The sequence below is a fragment of the Triturus cristatus genome, chromosome 2_1, assembly GCF_964204655.1.
Source record: "Triturus cristatus chromosome 2_1, aTriCri1.1, whole genome shotgun sequence".
In the NCBI taxonomy this organism is placed as follows: Eukaryota; Metazoa; Chordata; class Amphibia; order Caudata; family Salamandridae; genus Triturus; species Triturus cristatus.
This window is the reverse complement of record NC_140581.1, coordinates 485,851,669-485,878,297: the sequence shown is the minus strand read 5'-3', so window position 1 is coordinate 485,878,297 and position 26,629 is coordinate 485,851,669. Positions and strand designations below refer to the sequence as shown.

General features: G+C 45.9%; 1 protein-coding gene across 2 annotated transcripts in view; it reads left to right on the top strand.

Moving 5' to 3' along the window:
* UTP15 (UTP15 small subunit processome component) overlaps positions 1-26,629 on the top strand; it is a 360,659-nt gene that overhangs the window by 83,148 nt on the left and 250,882 nt on the right. For both annotated transcript variants that reach the window (XM_085632333.1, XM_085632332.1), the window contains exon 8: positions 23,641-23,776. In XM_085632333.1, the coding sequence (XP_085488459.1) occupies positions 23,641-23,776 (136 nt within the window). The remainder of the gene's footprint in view (positions 1-23,640; positions 23,777-26,629) is intronic.

The window sequence follows — 26,629 nt, the reverse complement described above, 5'->3', positions numbered from 1 at the left end:
CCTGTACCCCCAACTTTTTCAGACGGATACTGGTGGTAACTGAGTCTGACTAACCAGTCCTAGAGCCAGTGCTATGTTAAAAGACACTCAGAATACAGTGAAAACACCTACATACACTAGGGAACGCTATGCGTTGGGGTCCCCCTGTGATTAGCATGACCTCCTCTGTAAGCCCCCAGTATATAATAGGGCAGGGGATTAAAACTACCTCTTAAAACGCGCCACAGGGCGTGTTTGCACACGTCACCTCAGTCCCCGTCCCCTCCCTTTCCCACTGTGTAAACACGCCCTGTGGCCATTTTAAGTTGGGAGATTAAGTCCCCTTGAATCCTGAGGGTCCCTAGGGTCCAACTAGACCACTAGGTACCTCCAGTAAGCGCCACAGAGCTGCGTTGCAGAGAGATGTAAAAAGGGGCACGGCCTAGACCACCTCTCTGCAACGCAGCGCAGTGGCGCTTACTGGAAGCACCTGGTGGGCTAGTTGGTCCCCAGGGTCCCTCAGGATTGAAGGGGAATTATTTCCACAACTTAAAACGCGCCACAGGGCGTGTTTGCACACGTTAACTCCGGCCCCGTCCCCTCCCTTCACCACTGTGTAATCACGCCCTGTGGCCGTTTTTAGTTGGGAGATTAAGTTCATTTGAATCCTGAGGGTCCAACTAGCCCACTAGGTACCTCCAGTAAGCGCCACGGAGCTGCGTTGCATAGAGGTGCAAAAAGGGGCGTGGCCTCAGAACACCTGTCTGCAACGCAGCTCCCTGGCGCATACTGGAGATGCCTGTTGGGCTAGTTGGCCCTCAGGGACCCTCAGTATTGAAGGGGAATTAATTCCCCAACTTACAACTGGCCAGGGGGCACGTTTGCAGAGTGCTGCAAGGAGGGGGCGTGGCCTCCGGCGCGATGCCTGTCTTTTGTTTATTTTATTTTCTTAAGAAGGAGGGCTGTGTGGCTCCCCTTCTTTTTCTAATTTATTGGCCCTGGGTACCCCATCCCCCAGGGCCTGCACCCTAATTCTTTTTGTTGAAAAAAATAAATTTGGAAGGGGGCCACGTGGCCCCCCTTCCAAGGCCTTAATCGTCCTCGGGGACCCCAACCCCCGGGTCATGGCCTTTTATTATTTTTTTTAATTCTTTAGGAGGGGGGCTGCGTTGCCCCCCTCCTCAGGCCACTTATGGTCCCGGGGACCCCATCCCCCGGGGCCGGCCTTTGTGTTTTTATTATTTTAAAAAAATATATATTTATAGAAACACCTAGGACATGCTGGACAAACCGTATGTACCTATCACCATGACGATTTGCGTGATATTCATTAAAAGGCGACTATGCATACAATGAATCCACGTGGAATGTATTTACACCGCTAGTGAAGCTCTGATGTGTCTGACACCCTACCGTGCCTAATCCTGGTGCCACCGCCGGTGGGTACTCTCCAAGTAGACACCCTTGTCGTTTATTTATACAAACATGGGTAGCTATTGACGGGCACATTTAATACACACGCACACCAAGCCATTCAAAGGGGATTCGACAAAAATTCGACCAAACTATGCAAGAAACCCCCCCTCACGGTTGATAAAACACACATCCACCGCCGGATGTGTAATACTTTTTATTTTACTCTCTGGAAAGGAGACGAACCTCACTTGAGAGTCACAGCGTGCTCCTGGCTGAGCCCAATGCTGTGTTACACCCACCAGTGCCCGCCGAGTGCCACACACCTCTGTGTTGTATTCCACCAGCTAGTGCGCATGCTATGACACACTCTAGCCCATGTGCACTGTAACACCACCCCGTGAATATGTCATGCCACACTTACCTTCGCACGGGTTATATTGCCCCATCTAACGTGCCTTCCTTGATGCCTATGTTATAACGCACAGCACTATGCCATACATATTACAATCTGGGATCCATATCTTTGTCACAGTGCATATGCAACGTTACACTCCCCAGCACATATTTTATATTACAACTTTAGAGACTAGTTAGGTTACACAACACTGTCCTGTGCATATTACACTCCAAGGCGCATATCGCATAGCACGCGCTAGTGCCTGTGCTATCTCGCGCTCTCCAATAAATCTGTCATTGCGCACAATGTATTGCATATTATATTTCACGCACCGGTTCATCTTATATCTCACTTTTTGGTGCATAGTTTATACCATATACTATATCTAGTTTTCATTTTCAATCGTGCTCTCAGGACTATATTCTATATAACACTGTGTCCACCTACCCTTTTCACGGGCATTACGTTTTACGATGGGGGTTGGAGGGTCAGGGGGTGTTTCTGCCAAGTGAGCCCAGAGTCACAGTCACAAACGTCCTCTTCTTCCTGAATAAAAGTGAGATTATGCTGCATACTTGTTCATATTTTAAATAGTTCGCACAGACACACATTTTAAAAACAATAAAGTTCCTAATACCCACCTTCTCTGAACAGTTAGCTTGCTGCCCCATTCACTTCCTCCCTATCCTCTGTTGTCTGAATCCATGGACTAGCCTCCTCCCTCCTGCCATGCATGGTCTGATGTGCTGCCACTGCCCTCCATTTAGCATGATGTACCAGTTCACTCCTCCTGCCCTCCATTGCCCAATTCTATGGCCCATCATTGACCTCCTGCTTAGCCTCTGTGCTTAGCTTGCTGCCCCTATTCTCCTTCCCCCTGCCCTCCGATGTCTTTGTGCATGCCCCTGCTCCATCATTTTTGCCCACCATGTTCCATGGGCCTGCCACTCCTATCTACTCTGAGTGTTCTGTTGAGCTGCCACTCCCCTCCCACCTGCCTAGCATTGTCAGATGACTGTAACCTGTCCCTGCCACCTCCACCCTGCCTGTCCACATGCCATGCCCCTATCCCCTTCTTCCTGTCCTCCATGGTCCATTTTACTGCCACACCCTTCTGCCCTCCCTGGTCTGTTGTGCTGCAACTGCTCCTCCTGCCTGCTCCACGCGGTCTTTGTGAGGCCCCTTTCCCTGCACTCTCTTGTCTGTGCCCAGGTCCTGACCCTCCCTTCTATCCTCCATGGTCCTTTGTGCATGCCCCTGCACCCTCCTTCTTGCCCATCATAGCCATTGTGCTGCCACTAACCCTCCCGCTTGCCATGCATGGTCTTCTGTGCTGCCATGGCCCCTCCCACCTTCCTTGTGTGGTCAGCTAGCTGCCCCTGACCCCCTCCCACCTTCCCTCCATGGTCTGTGTGTATTCCATCATAGTCTCACTGTTGCTCTCCATGGTGTGTCTTGTTTCTAGTGCCCATCCTGCCTGACCTCCATGATCATCTTGCTACTCCTGCCCTGCCCCTTGCCCCCAGCCCTCTGTTTCCATGTGCAGACCCCTATTCCCTCCCTCCTGGCTTGTCTGTTGCATTGTAATGCCCCTGATCCGTCCCTCCTCCCCTTTATGGTCTGTTATGCTGCAGCTTTCTCTCCTGTCTGTCCATTATGGTCAGCTAGCTACCATTGCCTCTTTCCCCTCTGTTCTCTGTTGTCCATGTGCATGGTCCTGTCCCCTCCCTATTGCTTTCTATGGATTGTTGTGCTGCAGTTCCGTCCCGCATGCCCTGTGTGGTGTATTGTGCTGCTGCAAACCCTGATGCCTGCCCTGTAGGGTCAGTTTGGTGCACCTCTCCATGTCCCTCCTGTCCTCTGTTATCCGAGTCCATGTCCCTACCCCAATTCCTCCTGCCTACCATGATCCAATGTACCATACTTGCGAACATTTTGAACTTGGTAAGAGGGAGATTTTGAAAAAAACTGGGGTATTGATTTTCCCCTTTGAGTTACATTGAAAAAGAGGAGATTGTAGACAGGAGACAGATCAAATAAAGCCCATTTGAGCTTAAAAACATTGGACGTTTCCTGGCTGAAACGGGTCTGTTGGCATGTATGGTTGTACTACCACTGCCTCTTCCTTCTGCCCACAATGGTCTATTATATTGCCGCAGCCTCTCTTGCCAGTCCTGTATTGTTGGTTTGTTGCCCCTGCCCCCCTTTCCACTGCCCTCCATAGTCTGTTGTGCTGCCACTGCCCTTACTGCCTGCCCAGTGTGGTCAAATTGTTGCCGCTTCACTCTCCTACCTGCCTTCAATTTTCAGAGTCCGTGACCCTGGCCTCTGCCTCTCAACAGTATCCCAATGAACAACTAGATTGCTAACATTCTATATTTATTACAAAAGTGTGGAACGCCTGACGTCATCTTGATGTAATCAAAACTAATACCTTGAGCATTTCCTTTAGAAATTACATATATGAGAGGGTCTTATTTGCATCAAAATTATGGTTAGTGCTCTAAAACACTAAAATGAGGACATGTTTTCTGAGTTTTCAAATCGCGACAAAGAACTTTTAAATTATTTGTAATCTTTGTTTTTTTATCCAGTTGACCACTTGATTAAATGTTGCACCTAGGGGAGAGGATGTGGTGTTACTTCCAGAGCTGCAGACTTTGCAACTGGGGAACCAGGTTGGAGTTTCTGCTTCAGCTCAACATTCTGTGATTCTGGTCAAATCACTTGATCTCCCCATGTCTACAACCAAAATGAATTTGATCTTGTGTGATGTAACCAATGCTCATGTAAAGCACTCCAATACCTGACAAGTCTGCACTATATAAGACTGCAAATACACAAAAAATAAGTGTTTTGCACACTTTTGTCATTGGGCTACATGTGGGCTACATCTGGGTGATATTTGTGCTGCATTTGGGCTCGTTTGTCTCTGGTGGCCATCTTGGGAGATTTATTTGTTATGAAGTTTTAAGTGTTACCAGTTTATTCCAATCAAGATGGCTTCAGGGGCGCCATACTTTTGTCATAAGTAAGACATTAAGCGCTCTAGTTGTTCTGTCATCGGGCTATACTTGGGCTACATCTGGGTGATATTTGGGCTACATTTGGGCTCTTTTGTCTCTGGTGGCCATCTTGGGAGATTTATTTGTTATGAAGTTTCCTAATTTCCTCATTTACTGCAGTCTCCTCAGTGGGAATACTTTCAGTTTTTTATTTTGGTTCCATCAAGAAGGCATTCAAATGTGTCTCACATTTGCCATAAATTCTGAATGTTAGCACTCTAGTTGCTCATTAGATCACTGTAGTAAAACTACTGCTCACCAGGGAAGTCTGCTGCTGGTATTCAAAGTTCATGTGTCAGTCTGCATGTCAGAATTTGTTTATGAAATAGCAGAGGATTTGAGAAGTCAAAATGTGCCCTAATTTTTTTTTCTGCAGAACATAATTTCTATGGCAAAACTTAACCCACTCATTTTGTTCCTTTGTAAATTAAATGTTTTAAGTGTTAGCACTTTATTACAATCAAGATGGCTTCAGGTGTGCCATACTTTTGTCATAAGTAAGACTGTTAGCGCTCTAGTTGTTCGTTAAAACACTCTGGGACATTCTGTCATTGGGCTATACTTGGGCTACATCTGGGTGATATTTGGGCTACATTTGGGCTCTTTTGTCTCTGGTGGCCATCTTGGGAGATTTATTTGTTTTGGAAGTTTCCTAATTTCCTCATTTACTACAGTCTCCTCAGTAGGAAATACTTTCAGTTTTTTACTTTGGTTCCATCAAGAAGGCATTCAGATGTCACACATTTGCCATAAATTCTGAATGTTAGCACTCTAGTTGCTCATTAGATCACTGTAGTAAAGCTACTGCTCACCAGGGAAGTCTGCTGCTGGTATTCAAAGTGCATGTTTCAGTCTGCATGTCAATTTTTTTATGAAATGGAAGAGGATTTGAGAAGTCAAAATGTGCCCTAATTTTTCTTTCGCAAGACACTAATCATAATTTCTATGGCAAAATGAACCCCCTCATTTTGTTCCTTTGTAAATTAAATGTTTTAAGAGTTACCACTTTATTCCAACCAAGATAGCTTCAGTTGTGCCATACGTTTGTCATAAGTAGGACTGTTGGCGCTCTAGTTGTTCTTTAGAACACTCTGGGAAGCTGCAGTAGAACACAAAGGAATCAACTGACCGTCTCTGCCCTTGTTGGATGTACATGTTTTATTGAGAATGTCAGACTTCATTCTCACGTGACTGAGCTAGATAATGTGAATTTACAGAAAATATGCTCTCAGTTTAGCTTATTGATCACCTTCCAAACCTCTGTGGGAAAAGCATGAGAAAATAGTTTTCTCTCAAACATGATTCATGATATCACAGCAGAAGGCTTTTTCACATGGTAAAATCACATTAGAACACACCACAATACCTAAAATGAGTATGGTACCATCAACAAATGATTTATAATGTAACTAAAGTCTTAAAACCTTCTATTAACTGCAAAGCTTTTTAATGAGGTGCTATCGTGTATATTGGTCCCAAGATGGCTGCCAACACTTCTTGGATGAAGTGCTGACAGCCAATCAGATCTCACGATGAGATGTGTAGTTAGGCTCCGCCCAGATATATATGTGATTTTACTTTTGATTTTCTCAGGAGCTACTGAACAGATTGACACCATATATGCAAAAGGCACATGCCTGACCTGAGGACTACCTCTTTGCCAAATTTCAAGTAATTCTGTTCAGCCGTTCAGGCTGTACCTTCGACTAAAGGTCCTATGGGAAAACGCATGGGGAAAACGCGTTTTGGGACCCTCCTTTTTTCTCAGCCCCCGCTTGATGAATCACCCCGAGACTTTTAGGGTAGGAGCTGAGCGGAGCGCCCCATTAGTTTTGAAAATTTCATGAAGATAAGTCAACCGGCGCCAAAGTTATTCAAAATAGAATTTTCAGATTTCCTATGGGAACTCGGTCCTAACTATAACTGTGTGTGTGTTTGAGTATATATATATATGTGTGTGTGTGTGTGTGTGTATATATATATATATATATATATATATATATATATATGTGTGTGTATATGTATATATGTGTATGTATATATGTGTGTATATATATATATGTGTGTATTTGTATATATGTATATATGTGTGTATATATATATATATATATTACCTACTGGCGGTCGCCAGTAGGTAGTTATAGTTAGGACCCTGTTTCCATAGGAAAACCGCAACATTCTATTTGGAATAACTTTGGCGCCGGTCGACGAATCCTCACGAAATTTTCAAAACTAATGGGGCGCTACGCTCCGCTCCTACCCTGAAAGTCTCGGGGGGGATTCGTCAAGCGGGGGCTGAGAAAAAAGGGGGGTCCCAAAACGCGTTTTTTCCATAGGACCTTTAGACACAGCTACAGCCCGAACGGCTGAACAGAGTTACTTGAAATTTGGCAGAGAGGTAGTCTACAGGTCAAGGAAGTGCCTTTTGTAGGTCTGGTGTAAATCTGTTCAGTAGTTCCTGAGAAAATAGCATTTAAATCAATATATATATCTGTGGCAGCTTACGGTGCGCTTACCGTGCGCTTACGGTAAGCTTACCGTACGCGTACGGTGCCGTGCGCGAGCGCGATTCTGATTGGCTGTTAGATTTTAGGAAACATTCGAATCGGTCGAAACCAGGAAGCGGCGGCCGCCATTTTCTCTCTCGCACTCTGAGGGGGGAGGAAAAACAAAGGTGGAAAACATTTAAAGGGGCTGGTTAGACAGCTCCTAACCACCTAGCCTTGATTAAGGTGTCCCAAACGAACCCCCAAGGCAAAAAATTCAATTTTAAATTTTTTCGAAAAAACGGCGATTACGCTTACCGTACGCGTACGGTAATAATTAATTATAAAAAAAAAAATATCCACCATTTCCCCCACCCCGTGTGCAAATGGTGCTCGCAGTGCACCATTTGTGCACTGCATATTAGAGGCAATAAACATTTAATATTTAACATTTCACAACAAAGCGCATAATATGTCCTCCGTGTGCGGACGGTGCGCGAAGCGCCCCGTGCGTACATGGCCCATCCAGCGTAACGTGGGCACGCAGTGCGCGTAGCGCACCGCATGCCCACCGTGCGTGCACGGCACTAACTGCGTTAAGTGGGCACGCACGTCACGAACGGCGTAAAGTAACTTAGCATTTAAAAAACCGTACAAATTCACTGAAAAAACCATAGGTTTCACACACGTTATAGTTAGGAATTAGCATTTAAAAAAACTTGCAAATTCAATGAAAAAACCATAGGTTTCACACATGTTATGGTTAGCTGGACATTTTACTCATAAAAAACCAATGAAATTCCCCCGTTATAGTTAGTGCAGGCAACTATAACTCACGCGACCGCAATCCTCTGCTAATGACGTATGTGTCTTTATGAAAAAAAAATATTTGTAATATATGTATAGCTAAAATTTAATGGAAGAAGACATGGGCAAATAAGTGTCTAAATACAGTACTAGCATCAGCAGAGGATTGCGGTCGCGTGAGTTATAGTTGCCTGCACTAACTATAACGGGGGAATTTCATTGGTTTTTTAGGAGTAAAATGTCCAGCTAACTATAACATGTGTGAAACCTATGGTTTTTTCATTGAATTTGCAAGGTTTTTTAAATGCTAATTCCTAACTATAATGTGTGTGAAACCTATGGTTTTTTCAGTGAATATATATATATATATGCCCGAAATTGGACCGTCTATGTTTGAGGCGAAAGCAACAGGGCAGTAGGCGCCGCCAAAGACTGAACTCTGGTAAAGGCCTCTGGCACCCTAAAAAACGGGTTGCAAAGGAGCAACGGTGATGTAAGTAGAGCCCATTATTTGACCAAATCAGTATCACCCACTGGAGGGCAAAAACTATAGACTGTGAACAAACCACATGTACCAGCATGCTTGAGTGCGCAGCCTACTGAGGTGACCACCAGGGGGCAAAAACTACAAGTATGCGCAATCGTTTCTGTGGATGTGTTTCAGTCTTGATGCTGTGGCTGTCTTTTGACAAAGGTCAATGTTTGACCAAAATGCATAAAGAGAAAGAAATTTTGCCAGCGTTTTGATTAAATGAAAATCGAAAATCCTGTGTGGAGTGCGACTCATTCCTTTCTGAAATGAAAGGTTCTGGAGTGATGTTTAACGGCTTGGTCCCGCCGTGAGTGATGCACCGCCTGATTAAAGAGCGCCAAGTACTGCCCGAAATTGGACCGTCTATGTTTGAGGCGAAAGCAGCAGGGCAGTAGGCGCCGCTAAAGACTGAACTCTGGTAAAGGACTCTGGCACCCTAAAAAACGGGTTGCGAAGGAGCAACGGTGATGTAAGTAGAGCGCATTATTCGACCAGATCAGCATCACCCACTGGAGGGCAAAAAGTGTATAGACTGTGAACAAACCACATGTACCAGCATGCTCGAGTGCGCAGCCTACTGAGGTGACCACCAGGGGGCAAAAACTACAAGTATGCGCAATCGTTTCTGTGGATGTGTTTGTCAGTCTTGATGCTGTGGCTGTCTTTTGAGAAAGGTCAATGTTTGACCGAAATGCATAAAGAGAAAGAAATTTTGCCAGCGTTTTAATTAAATGAAAATCGAAAATCCCGTGTGGAGTGCGACTCATTCCTTTCTGAAATGAAAGGTTCTGGAGTGATATATATATGTGTGTGTGTATATATATATATATATATATATGTGTATATATATATATATATATATATATATATATATATATATATATATATATATATATATTCACTTAAAAAACCATAGGTTTCACACATGTTCTAGTTAGGTGGACATTTCACTCGTAAAATACCAATGAAATTCCCCCGTTATAGTTAGGTCAGATAACTATAACTCGCGCGCCCGCAATCCGGTGCTCATGACGTCACATATTACATCACTCATGACCTGGTCAGTGGCATCACTCATGACATCATCCTTGTGATAGAGTGGCGGTCGCGCGAGTTATAGTTATCTGACCTAACTATAACGGGGGAATTTCATTGGTTTTTTACGAGTGAAATGTCCACCTAACTATAACATGTGTGAAACCTATGGTTTTTGAAGTGAATTTGCAAGGTTTTTTAAATGCTAATTCCTAACTATAACGTGTGTGAAAACTATGTTTTTTTTAAGTGAATTTGTACGTTTTTTTAAATGCTAAGTTAAGTATGTTTTTTTTTTTAAAAAGGTTTTTCACCGTGCGCGCACCCCGCGATTTAAAAAAAAAAAAAAAAAAAGTTTTCTCACCCTTCGGGGTCCTTTAGGGTCCCCCTGACAAAGGCTAGGGGGGTCAGGAACTCTCTACCCTGCCCCCTTTTCAAGCTCGCCATCTCTATTTTTCACTCTCGCACCCACAACAAACAAAATGGCGGCCGACACTTCCTGATTTCGACTGATTCGAACGTTGACTGACATGTAACCACCAATCACAATTATGCTCGCGCACGTTAGGGTGCGCGCACCGTGCACGGCTATAGATATTTATGTGCTTTAACTGCAATTTTCTCAGGAAATACTGAACAGATTTACTCCATACATGCAAAAGGCACTTCCCTGACCTGAGGACTACCTCTCTGCCAAATTTCAAGTAATTCTGTTCAGCCGTTCGGGCTGTACCTTCGACTAAAGGTCCTATGGAAAAATGCATGGGGAAAACGCGTTTTGGGACCCCCCTTTTTTCTCGGCCCCCGCTTGACGAATCACCCCGAGACTTTCAGGGTAGGATCTGAGCAGAGCGCCCCATTAGTTTTGAAAATTTCGCGAGGATTCGTCAACCGGCGCCAAAGTTATTCAAAATAGAATTTTCAGATTTCCTATGGAAACACGGTCCTAACTATAACTATCGACTGGCGACCGCCAGTAGATAATATGTGTGTGTATATGTGTGTATATGTATATGTATGTGTGTATATATATATATATATATATATATATATATATATATATATATATATATATATATATATATATATATATATATATATATATATATATATATATATATATATATATATTTTTTTTTTCAACAGGTTCAGCTCCTCCTGGGATATCCGCCCATTGTCTGGTGGCGCGCGGGGCCGGTAGAGCCACAGCCGGCGTAATTTCGATTCCAGATTCCAAAAGTAAAGCGCGCTCTCAGTTTAGGGTATATCAACAGCGATCTTTATTCCAACGTTACGCGTTTCGAGAGTAAACTCCCTTGATCACACGTCGAGCGCTTGTGACCCTGTGCATTACATACAAATCATTACATCGACATAAACAGAGGACTCACAATAGATTACTACCTCAGTGTGCGAGTAGCCGCCATATTGGAACTTGTCATATTCACTCCATATAACTGTTCAAAACCTTCAATATCGACCGATAACTGTGATTAAGCCAATATCGCAAACAGGTAAAATATATCTCTGTGCCGAGTGGCCAAATGGATCTGTTAATAAGGTACCTGTTCACATTAAATTATAACATATTACAGACAAGTGTCTTAGGTCCATATTATTGAGCTCAGTTATACATATGCGTAATAGCAGCAAATTATATGCAGACCTCAAACATTGTAGACCGCTGTCTACTTCCGCGCCCCGTAACTGAATTTATCAATTTGTGATAAGTGCCTTCTTTTACGTGCTGCAGTGCAAACAATAGTCATTAGTACTATTTTGTGTATGTACCAAGTGGCGTGCAGACCAAATCGGTGTGTGCAGTTACCCGCTAAGGCGCGCACTGTAAGCATCTGTCGGTAAGGTCAAGGATCTCGTTGGAAGAATACATTGCTTCTAGCGCACTAGTGGCATAATAATCAACGAGGCATGATACTAATACGTGAGTAACCGTCGAACTCTGACAGTGAAAACTATAGTGACAAAAATATGTGAAAAGTTCTTATCTAGTTTCTTCATCGGTGCTCTTCTTGAGGTATTTGAAGAAAAGGGTAGATGGCCCGTGAATGTGCTCGTGTTGCTGTGATGGGCCCCTTCCTTTCTTCCTGCATAAAAGAAGAGAGTACAATTAAAATTACAATTAGTTAGAGCACACAGTGTTCTAAATTCATAAAAACACAACGTTACTAGTATACTCATAGGTACAGTAAAAGAAGCATCATGAGTTTAGCACACGCATTTAAGACATCATTGTAATCCCACAGTTTTACAATTACTCTTCAATCAGGTGAGTTGCCATCTCCTCATCCTGATTGTGTCCCTTAGGCTGCTTAGTTTCGAGGTCTAGGATCCATTTGGATTCTCTCCTTCTAAGGGCCAATTTTCTGTTCCCCCCTCTGGGTTTTGCTGGTATCTGTTCTATAACAAAATACCTCAGCAAACTGCTGTTGGAGAGATGGTATTCTGCAAAGTGGCGTGCCACCGGGTATTGGGGATCTTTGTTAGTAATGGCTCTGAGGTGCTCAAGGACCCTCTTTTTCGCCGTATATATATATACGTGTGTATATATATATTCACTGAAAAAACCAAAGGTTTCAGGGGCGTTATAGTTAGGAATTGACATTTAAAAAACCTTAGAAATTCACTCAAAAAACCATAGGTTTCAGGGGTATTATAGTTAGCTGGACATTTCCCTCGTACAAAACCCTAGAAATTCCCCTGTTATAGTTAGTTCAGCAAGTCTGGCTGAAGACGGCTGAAATGCCAGAAACCGGTCCTAGGAAGCTTGTTTCCGGTCCAGGGAAGGCATGGCTTGGCAGTTCGGGCTGGACTGTTCCCATGAGGCACAGGGTCAGACTGATTTGCATATGGCCATGTCTGAACTGGGGTGGCAGAGTGGGCTAAAGAACGGTGATGGATCAAACCCAGATCTGTTGACTGGATGTGAGTGTTTGATTGGTTCTGATGTTCCGTCCATTACCACCCCCTTTTGTACTCCCTTGTAGGAAGGCTCTGAGTACTTAGAAGTAGGCTCTGATCCACACCAGTTAGTGGAAAAAAGCAAACTGGAGAGCAGTACAACTGTAGGCTGTAATGAGGTCTTGCTTCTTAAAATGGCATACTTTTTAGGTCTCGACTAGCGTTGCAGCGCATGCGCTGCTCACTTTGCGAGGCATGTAATGTATACTAAAGTGGGGAAGCTTCGCATAAGCTCCGCCCTTCTTTTTGTTTGGCTTACAGCCTAAATGCTGCCTTCTAATTGTTTTTTTACTTGTTAGTCCCTCCTCCTGATGGCCATGGCGTAATTTGTACACATCCGAGGCTATTAGCCCCTTTACTCAAACATTATTTTATGCCTTATGTCCCCCCCCTCCCACAGTTCGTCACTTCTCGCCCCCCCATCACCACCTCCACTCCTGTTCTTGCTTTTTTAAATGCCCGCTCTCATTTGTAATGCAATACGTCTCGCGTAAATGCTGCCAGCGCTGTGTTGGGGGGGGTACACGAGAGAGTGGACAAATTCCCTGGGCTTTTGAATGCATTTCCACTGTTGCAGCCTTTCTCATTTTGGTTCTGCAGTTACTGGTTTATTACGTTGTCTATATCCCGCTGTACAATTGTGTCCCTACGCCGACCTTGCTTCTATCTCTCCTCTTCATGCAGTTTTGCAGCTCCACTCTGTCTCCTTTCCAGAGGCATTCTCCAACTTTGCTGATAGTGTAGAAATCAAACAATTGGAATTAATTGGCTTCATGTACGTCTTTTGAACCCTCTGCGCAGACACACACTAGTCCACTTATGTCATATGTTGGTGGACACTGAAGACAGTCTCCGCAGGGTGACGTGAGTGACCCTCCTCACGCATGGAGACAATTTGAGACTGCGCCACTTCTGAACCCAGTCTGCAACTCAGCAAGTGGTGCTTAAGTCAATGCAGGTCGCACTGGTAGATGCCATCACTGTCCTGCCTACTCCAGGTCATTCCCTCTCACTTTATTAGGTTGCACCTATGTGACTGATTGCCTTATTCAGGTAATTAATTGATAAACCTCTCTTTCCCTGCACAGTCCTCCCTCGTATGGCTTTAATTCATCTACAAAGAATTAGTACTTGCTGGCTAATGTCTACAGGTAAAGTGGACTTCTGTTTGTATATGCGATTTAACTCACACCCATTTTGAAAGTATTTTATAAGATCTTGCTTGTTTGGGCATTTGCACGTTTAACCCGAATGCAGCCCCCATTTCCAGTGGAGAATTGGGTATACATTGCAGACTCCAACTTTTGATTTTGCACTCTGAGATTTGGGTAAATATTGCACATTTCAACACAACTGAAATATTGTGTAATCTCCTATTTTGGAATCACTGAGTCCTTGAAAATATTTGCAGGCACAAACTGACGACGCACTCTGATCTTATTTCACAACTATCTTTTAAATATGGTGTCCTGAGTTTACGACACAGGTTCCATCTGCCATACTTTCTGATCTTGGATAAAGTGCCGACTTCGGATCTTGTCTGTCCCTTCCTATATGCTGCATAGCCTCTGCCCCCTTCTCTCTCCTTCTCTCTGTCTCTCGGTCTCTCTGTCTCTCGGTCTCTCTCTCTCTCGGTCTCTCTCTCTCGGTCTCTCTCTCTCTCTCTCTCTCTCTCTCTCTCTCTCTCTCTCTCTCTCTCTGTCTCTGTCTCTGTCTCTGTCTCTCTCTCTGTCTCTGTCTCTGTCTCTGTCTCTGTCTCTGTCTCTGTCTCTGTCTCTGTCTCTGTCTCTGTCTCTGTCTCTGTCTCTGTCTCTGTCTCTGTCTCTGTCTCTGTCTCTGTCTCTGTCTCTGTCTCTGTCTCTGTCTCTGTCTCTGTCTCTGTCTCTGTCTCTGTCTCTGTCTCTGTCTCTGTCTCTGTCTCTGTCTCTCTCTCTCTCTCTCTCTCTCTCTCTCTCGGTCTTTGTCCCCGCACACGCACGCACACACACACACGCGCACTATATTTCTTTCGCTATTGCTGTCTCTCTCTCTTATACACACTCACACTATCTCTATTTCTCTTTCGTTATTGCTTTCTCTCTGTCACACACTTTCTCACTCACACACAAACGCGCATCCTTCTTTTTCCTTCATCTTCTCTCTCCATTCTCTCGCTTTTCACTTACACACACACACACACACATTCTCAGAGCTTATTTCTCTCCATATGTTCCCATACCAGGCGTCACGCAGTTTCATGCTTACTTTCCCTCCATATTAAACAATAGTAAATGTTTCAGCACCCAGGCTAATATACTGCATTGTTAAATACATATAAGGTCCCAAAGACGAGACCGATGCATTGCAGATGCTTGTTCTAGGGTAGTAGACACAATGCTGTACTCAGCAGTTTCTAGCCAATGCCCTAGCATGGCTGCACTCACTGGTTGCCACTGGAAAACAATCAGGATGCAGGAGTACAGTCTTTTAGTCCCATTGTGTACATAGAAAAATCTTGGAGTGCAGTGCAACAATACTTTCATATGTAGTCATGATAAAGAATTTGTTAAGAGAAGGCTTGGTAGGTAATTTCATTTGGGCAGTAATCACATGTAATGATGCAGCCCTAAATCATAACGTGCCAACCATAATGCCTTTAAAGCAGCTGACAAACTAGTCATTGGCCTTATCATATTATAGTCTGATCCCTGTGTGCGATTTGTGGTCAGTTAAAATGTAATGATTGAGTTAGCAAATGGAACTTTGTTGAATGCTGCTTTTAGTACACCGGTCTGTTAAGGTCTCCTTTTGACTTTACTGTGAGAAAGTGCCTCTTTTGACATAGTAACCTAACCCCCTGCGCGCGCGCGCGCGCGCGCGCGCGCGCGCACACACACACACACACACACACACACACACACACACACACACACACACACACACACACACACACACACACACACACACACACACACACACACACACACACACACACACACACACACCTACAACACACACACCTACAACACACACACACACACACACCTACAACACACACACACACACACACCTACAACACACACACCTACAACACACACACCTACAACACACACACCTACAACACACACACACACACACACCTACAACACACACACACACACCTACAACACACACACCTACAACACACACACCTACAACACACACACCTACAACACACACACCTACAACACACACACACACACACACACACACACACACACACCTACAACACACACACACACACCTACACCACACACACACACCTACACCACACACACTACACCTACACCACACACACACACCTACACCACACACACACACCTACACCACACACACACACCTACACCACACACACACACCTACACCACACACACACACCTACACCACACACACACACCTACACCACACACACACACCTACACCACACACACACACCTACACCACACACACACACTACACCTACACCACACACACACACACACTACACCTACACCACACACACACACTACACCTACACCACACACACACACACACTACACCTACACCACACACACACACACACTACACCTACACCACACACTACACCTACACCACACACACACTACACCTACACCACACACACACTACACCTACACACACCACACTACACACACACCACACTATACACACACTATACACACACTATACACACACACACCCACTTTTTGCCTGGAAAATGATGTGGTTTTGATTGTAGTGCACAAGGTCCCGGTTAACCAGGTCCCCTCTGCCAGTGCCCCTTCCCTAAAACTGTACCTCGATTGGCAACTTCATCTCCCCTGTAACTCCCTAGTAAATGGTACCCTTGGTACCTAGGGCATGGGGACTGAAGAGGGTCCCTTAGGGGCCCCTCTCCAAGGCCATGCCTTTGGAGCTTGCATGCCTTGGTGTAATGAAAAATGACAAAGTCGACATGGCACTCTGCCTCTGTGCCATGCCCAGCAGCACTGCCCAAGGTATAGGTAAGTCACCACTCTAGCAGGCCTTACTAGCCCTAAGGCAGGGTGCACATATCTTGGGTGTGGGCACACCTGCATGAGCAGATATGCCCCAACAATATTTCTTTACAGTATTAAAGAATTAGATATTCTGTGGTAAAGTGCCAGGAAAGCCATGAAGAGTACATGGGCTAGAAACTCGACAACTCGATTTCCCCAGCACCATGATGGTTACACTGAACACAGGAGTGTTTTTTTACCCACCCTGGTGTGGTCTCTGACTGGCTTTAGGCATCCTGCCACCACCAGACATGTTTCTGGACCCCGGGGTCGTGAGCTTCTGCTCTCTGAGGCCAGAAACAAAGCCTATCCTGGGCTGGGGTGTCACACCTCCTCCCACAGGATGAGCAGAGTGCATGAGACGGAAGCTTCAAAGGCCTTGCCTCCTTTGTAATGCGAGCCCTGCCTCTAGGTTTTAGTGAAGCCATCATGTAGCCGGGGGACTCATAATGACCATTGCCTGTACATGTACTTAAGATGGCTTACCTGTTCACTTGTACTATCTCGCAGTTGAACTAGACAGCACATGGGCATATCTACTCATGCAGATATGTCCTTACATGTAATATAATGCACCCTGTCTTAGGGTTGTGAGGCCTGCTATAGGGGTGACTAACATATATTTCATAAAGTGTCTGGGATCATTGCTCACAGGGTGTGTGCCATGTCAAACTTTCACTTTTGTCTGCACCATTTCACGCAGCCTCCAATGGCAGTCTGCATCAGTTTGATGGTGGGTCCCTCCGGGTGGCACAATACATGCTGCAGCCCTTAATACCCATGCCGTAGGTACCAGGTGTACCATTTACTAGGGATAGGGGGGCTAAAGGTATTGCCAATTGGGGAAAAATTGAACAGTTACCTTGTTTTAGCGAAAGAGCACAGGCACTGGGGAACTGGCTAGCAGGAACCCAGTACATTTCAGTCAAAGTTCCATCAGATACTAGGCAAAATGTGGGGGTGACCATGTTAAAAAGCGGCACTTTCCTACACAATCACCCCTTCAAACAAAAGAGAATGAGACTAACCTTTCCCAGGAGAGTCTTCATCTTTAAAGTAAAAAACCTAGAAAGGCCATCTGCATTGGCAATGTGTAGGAAGATGGCCCTTTATATGATATATCGAAATGGGATATATCTTGCAAAGAGACCAGGGGCTCCCTTATGAGTGGACAGGGGCTTGCTCTAGCAATCCCAAGGTGCATTTCGAGGGGGTAGTGTGGTCAAGCAGCCTTAGCCTTATCAGAGAGGAGTGCAAGACATCTACAAATACACACACTAGTCAATAAATGATACACACACAACTCAAAAAAGAGATCCACTCCAGTGTATAAAAATAACAGGTATCTTTATGTTTAGGCACCAGATTCAATTAGTTAAGGTAAGTAAGTTTTTCAATAGAATTACTTTTGTATTTAAAAAGTCGACACAGTGCCATTTTCAGAAGCTTCAATGTTATCCTATAGGAGGAAAAGCAAGTGCAGCATTCAGGTACAGTACTGTGACTTACGGGACCAGTCTCCAGGAGTTAATGTGAGTGGTGGGCAAGGTCCGAGGCAGCACCAGCAGAACACCAGCAGCAGCACTAGGGCAGATGAGTGCAGGGGTGTAAAACAGCATCCGGTGCACAATGTTACTCTAAGGCGTCAGGCTTTTGCGGTCATGAATTCCTCACAGGAGCGTTTTGATGCATGCAGGATGCATGGAAGTAGGTCCATAACGTCTCGAGTGGTCTTGGTTCCTGGGTGAAGTGCTGGCAAGTCTCCCGGGCTTTCGGGACTCAGCAGCTGCAGGACAAGTTGTCTTGTGGCGCAACTGTTAGTCAGCTGGCAGGGTTGGCGTCCAGTCAGTTGCGACTCTGCACGTCCGTCGTCTTCTTTCAGGTCGGCAGGATCTGATTTTCTGATCCCTGGGGCTCCCCTAAATAATGAATTTAAGGGTTGTTGGAAACGGGTAGCGTGGTGCAGAGCGGGCGGGCCAAACTCCGGAGGAAATGTGCAAAGCATCCACGCAGTACACACAGGCGACACACAAGGCACACTACAAAAAGAGACACTACACCAGTTTAGGTAAAAGAACTATTGTATTGTCCAAAACCACAAGGTGTCAGGTAATCTCTACACTGCGCCAACTGGCGCTGGGTTAAATTTACAGGGGGGAATTATATACAGGGCAGGGCCAATCGGGCCCCTGCCGGAATCATTGCAATTTAGCAGATACTAAACGTAAGTCCATTAGCTGCAACCTGCAATAAAATACATCCGGGCATTACGTTGAACATTAGGCCGGCACACCTGTAAAGGAAACCTCACAGTATCACAATATACCTGACCGGCCTGGCCATCCCCTGAGGCAGGAAATTAGGGTAGGCAGAGCATCACCACCTTAACCTGGCATCTAGACATAGCCATTAACATAGCGCTTGAGAACATAACATTTGAATATAGCGCCGCACCTTTCACGGCGATAGCGCGTTAAAACAAGCCTTAGCGTGCAGGGCATGGCACATAAACATAGCGTGTGAAAACAGGCATCAATACATTAAACCCTGGCACCTGAATAGCACTTTAGATTATAACCTTCAACATAGCGCTGCACAACTAGCATTGACCATAGCGCTTTAAATATGGCATGTAAATCTGGCGCTGCACATAGCGTAACATTAGGCCAGAAATGCATTTAATTATAGTCCCCGGCATTCCAGTAGGTCAGGGCATCCAAGGTTGTGATGAGGAAGGGACACTGGGGGCGGGCACCGGCCATGTACCCCGAATTCACGCCCTATCACTCGGCATCATATTCCCTCTCACCGGCTTACTGAAGAGTTCCCCGGGCCGATTAGGCACACGTGGCAGCTGCCCACTGCCAGTCGGGGCAGCTGTACCGAGTCCAGCCAGTTCCGGCGAGGTGGAGGTCCCTGCCAGGACCTGGAAGGCAGGGGGTGTCCCTTCAGTAAGTATGGGCCCCACGGGGCCCTCCGGGCATTCACCGGGGCGGGCACCGACTATGTGCCCCGACTTCGCCCCTCCCCACCAAGGCAAGCGCGGACCAAGGCCCCACGGAAGAATACGGACCCTGGGGGCGAGCACCGGCAACGTGCCCCGACACTCCCCCCACTCCTCAGTGGCCCCACTCACCAGGACTCTTTTGCCTGCTCCGGTGTGGCTCTCGGCCTCTTCTGCCCGCCTCCTGGGCGCTCGAGTGCTTCCGGTGAGCACGCTTCGCCTTCACCCTGAAAACGCGGGGCTCTCTTCAGAGTAGGAGAGCCCCGACCACATCAGCACGTCCTCCAACTTCGCCCGGGCCCCCCCTCCTGGGACCCGGGACTTCGTTCTGGAGCCTGCGAGGCTCAGTGCAGGGCAGGCTTCACGCGGGGCTCTCCTCCGCTCCCGGGAGCCCCCGCCGATGCCAGATCCTCACCGGACTTCACACTAGGCCTCCGCACACTTCTCCTCCCAACCGCGGGGCTCTCCCAGCTTCCCGGGAGCCCCGCTCGACCGGGCGATCACTTCCGGCTTCGGCTCCGCCCCCGCCCGGCGATCCACAAACCTTCCGGGTTGCTGCAGGCAGCGCGGCGGCCTCCAACGCTACCTCGGGTCGCGGCGGTGATTTTAGTCCGTTTCTCTTCGCGGGGGCAATACGGGGTAGGCTCCCGTGGATTTAGCATACAAACCACCGGGTGGGCTCCCGCTGGTATAAGTCACCAACACCGCGTGGCGGCACACACACGGGGTGGGCTCCCGGTGATGTAAATAAGCGCCGAGGCAGCTGGCACTCGCGCCGACGGCGATATCACGCGGGGTGGGCTCCCGCTGGCCTCCTCAGTAGGCTGGCACACGGGGTAGGCTCCCGATGTGTCTTTCAGCGCCCAGCTCTCCCTGGCCACACACTCCTCACCTCCTTTGGGCCACGAGGTGTAGCGCTTTGCAGGCGCTAGGCGGTCCCACCAGCTTTAGGGGCAGTGCACAGTCACTTCCAAGATAGCGCTCACCAAACCTAGCGCTCTCCTTCCAGGGGCTTGTAAATAGCGCTCTCCTTCCAGGGGCTTGTAAATAGCGCTCTCCTTCCAAGTCCAACAAGGGTGTTAGGAAAGGGTAGTGGCCAGTGGGCTACTGACCCGTGGTCATCTGCATTGGCTTGGTCAGTCCTAGATCTGTGCTCCACTGTAAAGTCTATCCCCTGTAGAGTAATGGATCACCTCAACATTTTGGGGTTTTCCCCTTCCATTTGCATCAGCCATCTGAGAGGCCTGTGGTCAGTTTGAACAAGGAAGTGAGAGTCAAACAAGCATGGCCTAAACTTCTTCAAGGACTGGGAGAAAGTGCCCCTTTTGACATGGTTAGCCCCCTACTTTTTGCCTGGAACTTAATCTGGTTTCATAGTTCATAGGGTCCCTGCCAACCAGGTCCCCTGTGCCAGAGCTCCTTCCCTAAAACTGTACTACAATTGGCACAACTTCAGATTCCTCTGTAAGTCCCTAGGAAATGGCACCTGTGGTACCTCTGCCATTGGGACTGAAGAAGGTCCCCTAGGGCCCGGCTCCAAGGCCATTCTAACTGCCACTGCAAACTGCATGCCTTCGTGCAGACAAAAACAAGGTTGAAATGGCAAACTGCCTTTGTACCATGTCAGAGCAGCATGACCCAAGGTATAGGAAAGTCACCCATCTAGCAGGCCTTACAAGCCCTAAGGCAGGGTGCACTTTATTTCAGGTGTCGGCATTTTTCAATGAGCAGATACACACCTACAATATTTAAGTCGATCTTAATATTCTAAGTGCCAGGGAAGCCACAGAGCGTACATTGGAGGTGGGGGGGGGGGGGGGGGAGGGGGGGGGACTGAACAACTAGAGTTCCCCATCCAGTGTTGGATTTATTGAAACGTGTACCTAGAGGGCAACTCAGAAGAAAACTTTGCTCTACAAGGCCAATGCTCGCGAGGGAAGCTTCAAAGGTCTTGCCACCTTTGTATTGCCACCCCATCCTATGATGCTAGCAGCAGATGGCAGCCCCCGGTTCAAACCCCCCACTCCTGGCAGCAGAACCGACAGGAAAACTAGATAAGAATAGGAGATATGCCCCCTTCGCCAGCTCCACCCCATAGGTGCTGGGGGCGTAGTAAAGCACACTTTTCAGTGCCTACCATCTTGAAAATGGTGGGACGTATCCAATCAATGCTGTGGCTGTGCCCTCACCCACAGCAGGGTGGCATAATAGTGGGTGTAGACACCCTGGGTAAGCAACCCATTTGTCCCTACCTGTAACGCCCCTAAATCTAGTATTCAGGTGGCTCTCCCAGACCCTGAAATCAAATTTCCACAACCTACTAAGAAGAGTCATGCAGCAGCGAAGAGACAAGACACCAACTGACTTGGCCCCTGCCCTACTGGCCTGTCTGTGGCCCTCAAAGACCCTGCTGAAAAAGAGCGACTCGACCATTAGTTGACACTGCAAAAGCTTGAAAATTGAACAAAGTTTCCACTTTTTAAAGTATTTTTCCTGAAAAACATACCTTTTTGTAAAAAGTCGGTCTTATAATAAATATTGAAAGGTGCTTATTTTTTAAAATTGGTGAGGATCTCCTTTTTGAGTTGTGTGTCATTTATTAAGCACTGTGTGCATAACAAATGTCTTACATTGCTCTGTGTTAGGCCTAAGGCTGATCGCCCACACTACCACAAATAGGGCACTTTGGGTTTAGGTTGAGCCCCGTATACTTCTTGGGGAATCTCTGGACTCTATGTGGTACACAATATACAGTCTGCTTCCTACACATACTGAACACATATAGTGGGCTTGGAGCTTGGAGCTTGCCCATTGCTTACCATTTGATGCCTTTAATATCTTTGCTGCTGATGTAGTGGCTTGCATTCCTCTCCTTGTTTGTCTCTCCCCTGGAGTATATCCTCTTTACTATCCTTTTGATTGACTGATTTGTATTCTTCTAATGCTCATATTTGGGGAACTACTTTTTTCCTTTTCATCAAACACTCTATACTAGTCTGTGTTTTGTTGCCATCTGTCTTGTGCTTCTTCTCTTAACTCAAATGCTCATCCCATCGTTGCTGTTTCCCCTGCCCCCTACACCCATTCCTCTGTCGCTGGTTTATCCCCTCTCCGTCCTTTAAACACATATTTCAATTAATTTTTTGGGGACAGTCCATTGCTGCCGGATCACTCAGCACTCCAAAATATGTGCTTATATGCATCTCCATCATGCTCTCGGCCCCCCACCCACTCGCACTTTCTTCCTCCCATCCGCTCCTCACTTATTGCTATACCATTATCTATTTATTTCTACCTTTTTTGTGTGAAGGACCTGCCAGCTGTCATTTGGTGACCAAAAGTGTTTTCCTACAAATACAATTACATTTATGTTTTAATTTACCAAATGAAGTACATCAAAACACTTGTGTGCATACAGAATAATGACCTGGCTGCATCATGGCGCCATTTACTTGGTTTGTGTTTTTTTTTTTTTCTCTGATCCTGAATAAAAGTAGTTATTGCTTCTTTTCATTGGAAGTATGTCATTGGTATTTGTGATATGTTCTCTACTGTTGCTTTGTATGTTCCAAGACAATGTATCCTAGTTTGCCAAGTATCTTTTTTTTTTTTATTATTTTTTTTTATTTATTGACCCTTGTTTCACACATACCTCTTTTTCATAAATACAAAGTAGCATTTGTAGTGTTCAGAGCAGCACGAAGGGCTGCAACGAACTCAGGAACAGTAGAAGTGAAAATTTTAGGATTAGTCTAGAGGCAGGTTAGGTGGTTTTGTTTCATATGTAACATAGCAGCAAAGCAAATGCACCTTCTAAAATGTAGCTGTTCTGAAAACATCTATATATTGTTATACATTAAACATTGTTTTATTTCCATTATAAAGGAGGTCGCTATGTTAAGATCTGGGACATGCTAAGGGGTGGTCAGTTGCTGGTGTCCCTGAGAAATCATCATAAAACTGTTACCAGTCTGTGCCTAAGCAGCTCAGGACATAGGCTGCTGTCTGGTTCATTGGATAGGTGAGTTTTGTTACAGTTCTCCATTATCTGTTATTCGGAGTCGGCTTTCTTTTGCATGTTGGAAAAAATGTTCTTGATGAAGTGTTAAATTATGTGTTTTTATTTAAGTTTCTGATGTTTATGCGAGCTATGCCCAAAACGTAGTAATGGAACTTGACTTGGCAAGAAGTGCACAATTACAATTGTGAGCTTGAAGCTCACATGCTTGAAGCATAATGCTTGAATCATCGGTATAACTACAGGCTACTGCCTCATAGATTTAATATATTTCAATTTCAGGAAATTCTGTCTTTTAATTGGTTTTCACCTATATGGTAATGTTCTACAGAAACTAAAAAATACACCAAAAACACTAGCAGCACATTGATTATAATAAACAATCAATATGTCAGTGGTACAGTACCTTTTTTTGACTGAGCCAAGGGAATCATTGTGAGACTGTTCCTAGGATGTATACATACCTGTAAAAGCTCCACTATTACAGGTTTCATACACAAAAAAAGATTCACTCAAGATTTGTAAATAACTTGTCAAAGGCCCAAGAGATAGTTGTTGCAGCACAACTTAGAAGGCAAGGCAGAGTTCAGTATGTAGGTGCAAGTGGTAGTGCAAGAAACCACCAGTAGTTTACAATTCCTAAAACGAATCGCACTCTCCTTAGCTTATCACTATCATGGGCCCTCTTAAAACAACGTTGGAAGAGTCCAAGTTCGAAGGATGCGAGAAAATTCTTTAAAGTGGCGATCAAGAAGTTTAAATATTTACCACAAGCAGAGGTGAAAATGAACTGGGCAAGCAGTTTGTAGATTTCCTCTGCTGGAGAGCCAGGAATACAGGTGAAGAGCAGAACCCAAACAGAGGACCACGGTCGAAGAGCAGAGCTCAAGTAGGTGCTTCCTTTCATCAACAGGGTGGAAAGTCAAGCACCAGGTCATGGCTGTGAGAAAGTGGCTCTGTATATACTGTTCCCTAATAGGTACAGGGTGTACAGAGTCCACAGTCCCCCAGAGGCTGATAGAGGTCAAAGTTAGGTATGACCTTACTCTCAAAAGTGGTAGCTTGGTCGAGCAGTAAGGCAGTACCAGAGGACAGTGTAAAGCATTTATTGTACACACTCAGTCAGCAAATGGTTTCACACACTCAATAACTGAACTCTAGGCCAATGATTTGTATATATAAAATATATGCTTGTTTTATTTTTAGAACCACAAGGGGGTAAAAATATACTTTCTCAGAATGAGAGGTTGAATATAAATACTTTTGTTTCAAGCAATGAATTTGTGTAAACAGTCACAGTTGGTTGCAATAAACAATCCTATTTCCTAAACATAACAATGCATTGAGCTCAATGGTAAATTCAGGTTATTTGTAATAAATTACTTTTCAGATTACTTTAGGAATTCCAGGTCTGGATCCTAGAACCAGCCTGGGGTCAGTATTCAGAATCAAGTGAGGAAAGTCGACTTAATAACTGTAATGATTTTTAGATAATATTTAGCTATTTCAAAAGTTAGCACTTAGAAAATATTTCACAGAAAACATTCAATGGATCTCTATGGCAAGAAATTCAAATTGCAGGTAGAGTACTTTATCGTTACTTTAGTAATCCAGGACTGGGTGCCTAGACCCAGGACTGGGGTCCTTATCAAAAGCAGGTAAGTAATTTCGTTTGCAGAAATGGTACGATTTTAAAAGAATATTTCAAATTTGCAAAAGTAGACACTTAGAAGAAATTTCACAGAAAAGCAGACAATGGTTTCCTATGGGAGAAAAATGAGTTAGAAGTAAGTATAGTTGTGAACACTTTTCAGAGTCAGGGCTGGGCACCAAGATCCAGCACTGGGAGCTCACCTAGGAGCAGGTGAGTAAATTCGTTTTTGTCACTTGGCTGATTTTTGGTGAATTTTTGCAGTTTTGAAAAGTTCACACTTAGAAGATTTTTGAAGAAAAAGCCAGTCAATGTTACCCTATGAGGAAAATGAAGTTAGCGGTTTAAGGGTAAGTACTCGACTGGTAGTGGTGAAATTCCGGGCATGGACTCAGGGGTCCCCCAGTGTCAGGTAGGTACAGTTGGTTCACCCTCAGCGGTTTCAGGACGGCCGGGTGCAGAGAGAGTTGGGCCCAATGTTATCCTATGAGGGATAGGGGGGCCTTGGTTGGTGGCTGCTGTCTGGCAAGCCACGCGGCTGTGGGAGCTGGGCTCCTGGTCACTTACTCAGGGCAAGTGGGGAAGTAGGTTAGAGTAGAGAGGGCACGGCCAGGGCCACTCGGGCGGCTGGGTGCAGGGTGCTTTTGAGCCTTAGGGCGCTCAATGGAAATCAATGGGAATGTTCCGGTTTGGAAAGAGGCTGCAGGCTCGGGGACGAGGATGTTTCAGGTGCCACCACCACTTCGAGAGGTAAGTTGGGTAGTTGTAGGTTAGGTGGGTACCCCGGGATTGGGCACAGGGGGTCGCAGGGCGCCGGGTGCAGGGGTGCCTTTTGACGTCGGGAATCTTACCCTCTGGTTGATCGCGGCTGGGGTGGCACTTGGTTCTGAGGCTGCAGGCTTCTTCCGGGATGTCGAGGGGGGTCCTTGGGTGCTGGACTCTGGGTCACAGTCGCCGTGGGGTCGTCCTCTGGGTCTTTGTCCACTCCGGCACTGGCCAGGCTTGGCTGGTGCAGAGTGTGTTGGGTCCGCGGTCCCGGGCTGGTGCCAGGGATAGCAAGTAGGTTTCTTGAGTAGAGCCTCTACTCGTGGGAGTCCCAGGGGCTTAGAGCTAAAAGGTAGCCAGGTCCTCCGGGGTTGGTGAGGTTGCTGACCACGTGGGATGCCGCGCTGGTGCAGGTTCGAGAGTCGACAGGCCGGTAGGGC